The sequence below is a fragment of the Myotis davidii genome, unplaced genomic scaffold, assembly GCF_000327345.1.
Source record: "Myotis davidii unplaced genomic scaffold, ASM32734v1 scaffold573, whole genome shotgun sequence".
NCBI classification, from domain to species: domain Eukaryota; kingdom Metazoa; phylum Chordata; class Mammalia; order Chiroptera; family Vespertilionidae; genus Myotis; species Myotis davidii.
Window position 1 is genome coordinate 5,667,039 of NW_006285997.1, and position 913 is coordinate 5,667,951.

A 913-nucleotide genomic window follows, 5' to 3' on the forward strand; every position below is an offset into this window, starting at 1 on the left:
GCCCCCGCCCACGCCGCTGCCCAACATGGAAAGGATGAGCCTGAAGACCAGGATGGCCCTGCTCGGGGACGGCAGGGAGTCCGCGGGGACCCTGCCGCCCGTCCACCCTCCCCGGAGGTGTAGCGACGGGGGAGCCCACAGTTACGGTCGGCGGCCCCTGCTGCCCCAGGACGCGGTGGGCCACGGCGTGAGAAGAGCCAGCGACCCGGTGAGGACGGTCTCGGAGAGCCTGTCCCTGCCCAGGGTGCAGCGTTTCAACAGCCTCAACAGCTTCAACCCTCCGGCCTTGCCTCCAGCCCTGGAAAAGCGCAGCTTAGTGCTGCAGAACTACACGCGGCCGGAGGGCGCTCCGGCCCGCCACTTCCGCACGTCCCCCTGTCCTCCGAGCATCGCCGAGAACGTCACCCTGGAGTCCCTGACCATGGACACCGACGTGAGCCTGAACGAGGAGGACTTCCTGCCCGACGACGTGGTGCAGTATTTAAATGCCCAGAACCAAGCTGGCTACGAGCAGCACTTCCAGAGCGCCCTCTCCGATGACAGCAAAGCGTCCCCGGGGCCCAGCCTGGGGAGCGGGCATGGCGACTTCGAGCAGCCTGGGCTGCCCGACAGCCACGCCGGCCAGCAGTACCGCGAGCTGGAGCAGCCCTGCCCCGAGGCCAGCAGAGCTGACCTGCCCATTCAGTGGAATGAGGTCAGCTCGGGCAGCGCGGACCTGTCCTCCTCCAGGCTCAAGTGTGGCCAGCGGGCCGCCCAGCCAGCGCGGGCCTTCGGGCTGTACACCCACATGAGCGCCCACCCCCAGAACCCCCTGGGGAGCGGGGCTGGCCCCGCGGGCGTCTACGAGAGCCTCGGGGAGCACTGCAGCGCCTATGGTGGGCCCGAGCACCTGGCGGTCCACTGTGGCGGGGGC

At 69.6% G+C, this 913-nt stretch overlaps 1 protein-coding gene across 1 annotated transcript in view; it reads left to right on the forward strand.

Annotated features, from left to right (window-relative positions):
• Nucleotides 1-913, forward strand: part of GLI3 (GLI family zinc finger 3) — a 253,966-nt gene that overhangs the window by 250,800 nt on the left and 2,253 nt on the right. The window contains exon 15 of the mRNA XM_006757245.2: nt 1-912. Within this exon, the coding sequence (XP_006757308.1) occupies nt 1-912 (912 nt within the window). The remainder of the gene's footprint in view (nt 913) is intronic.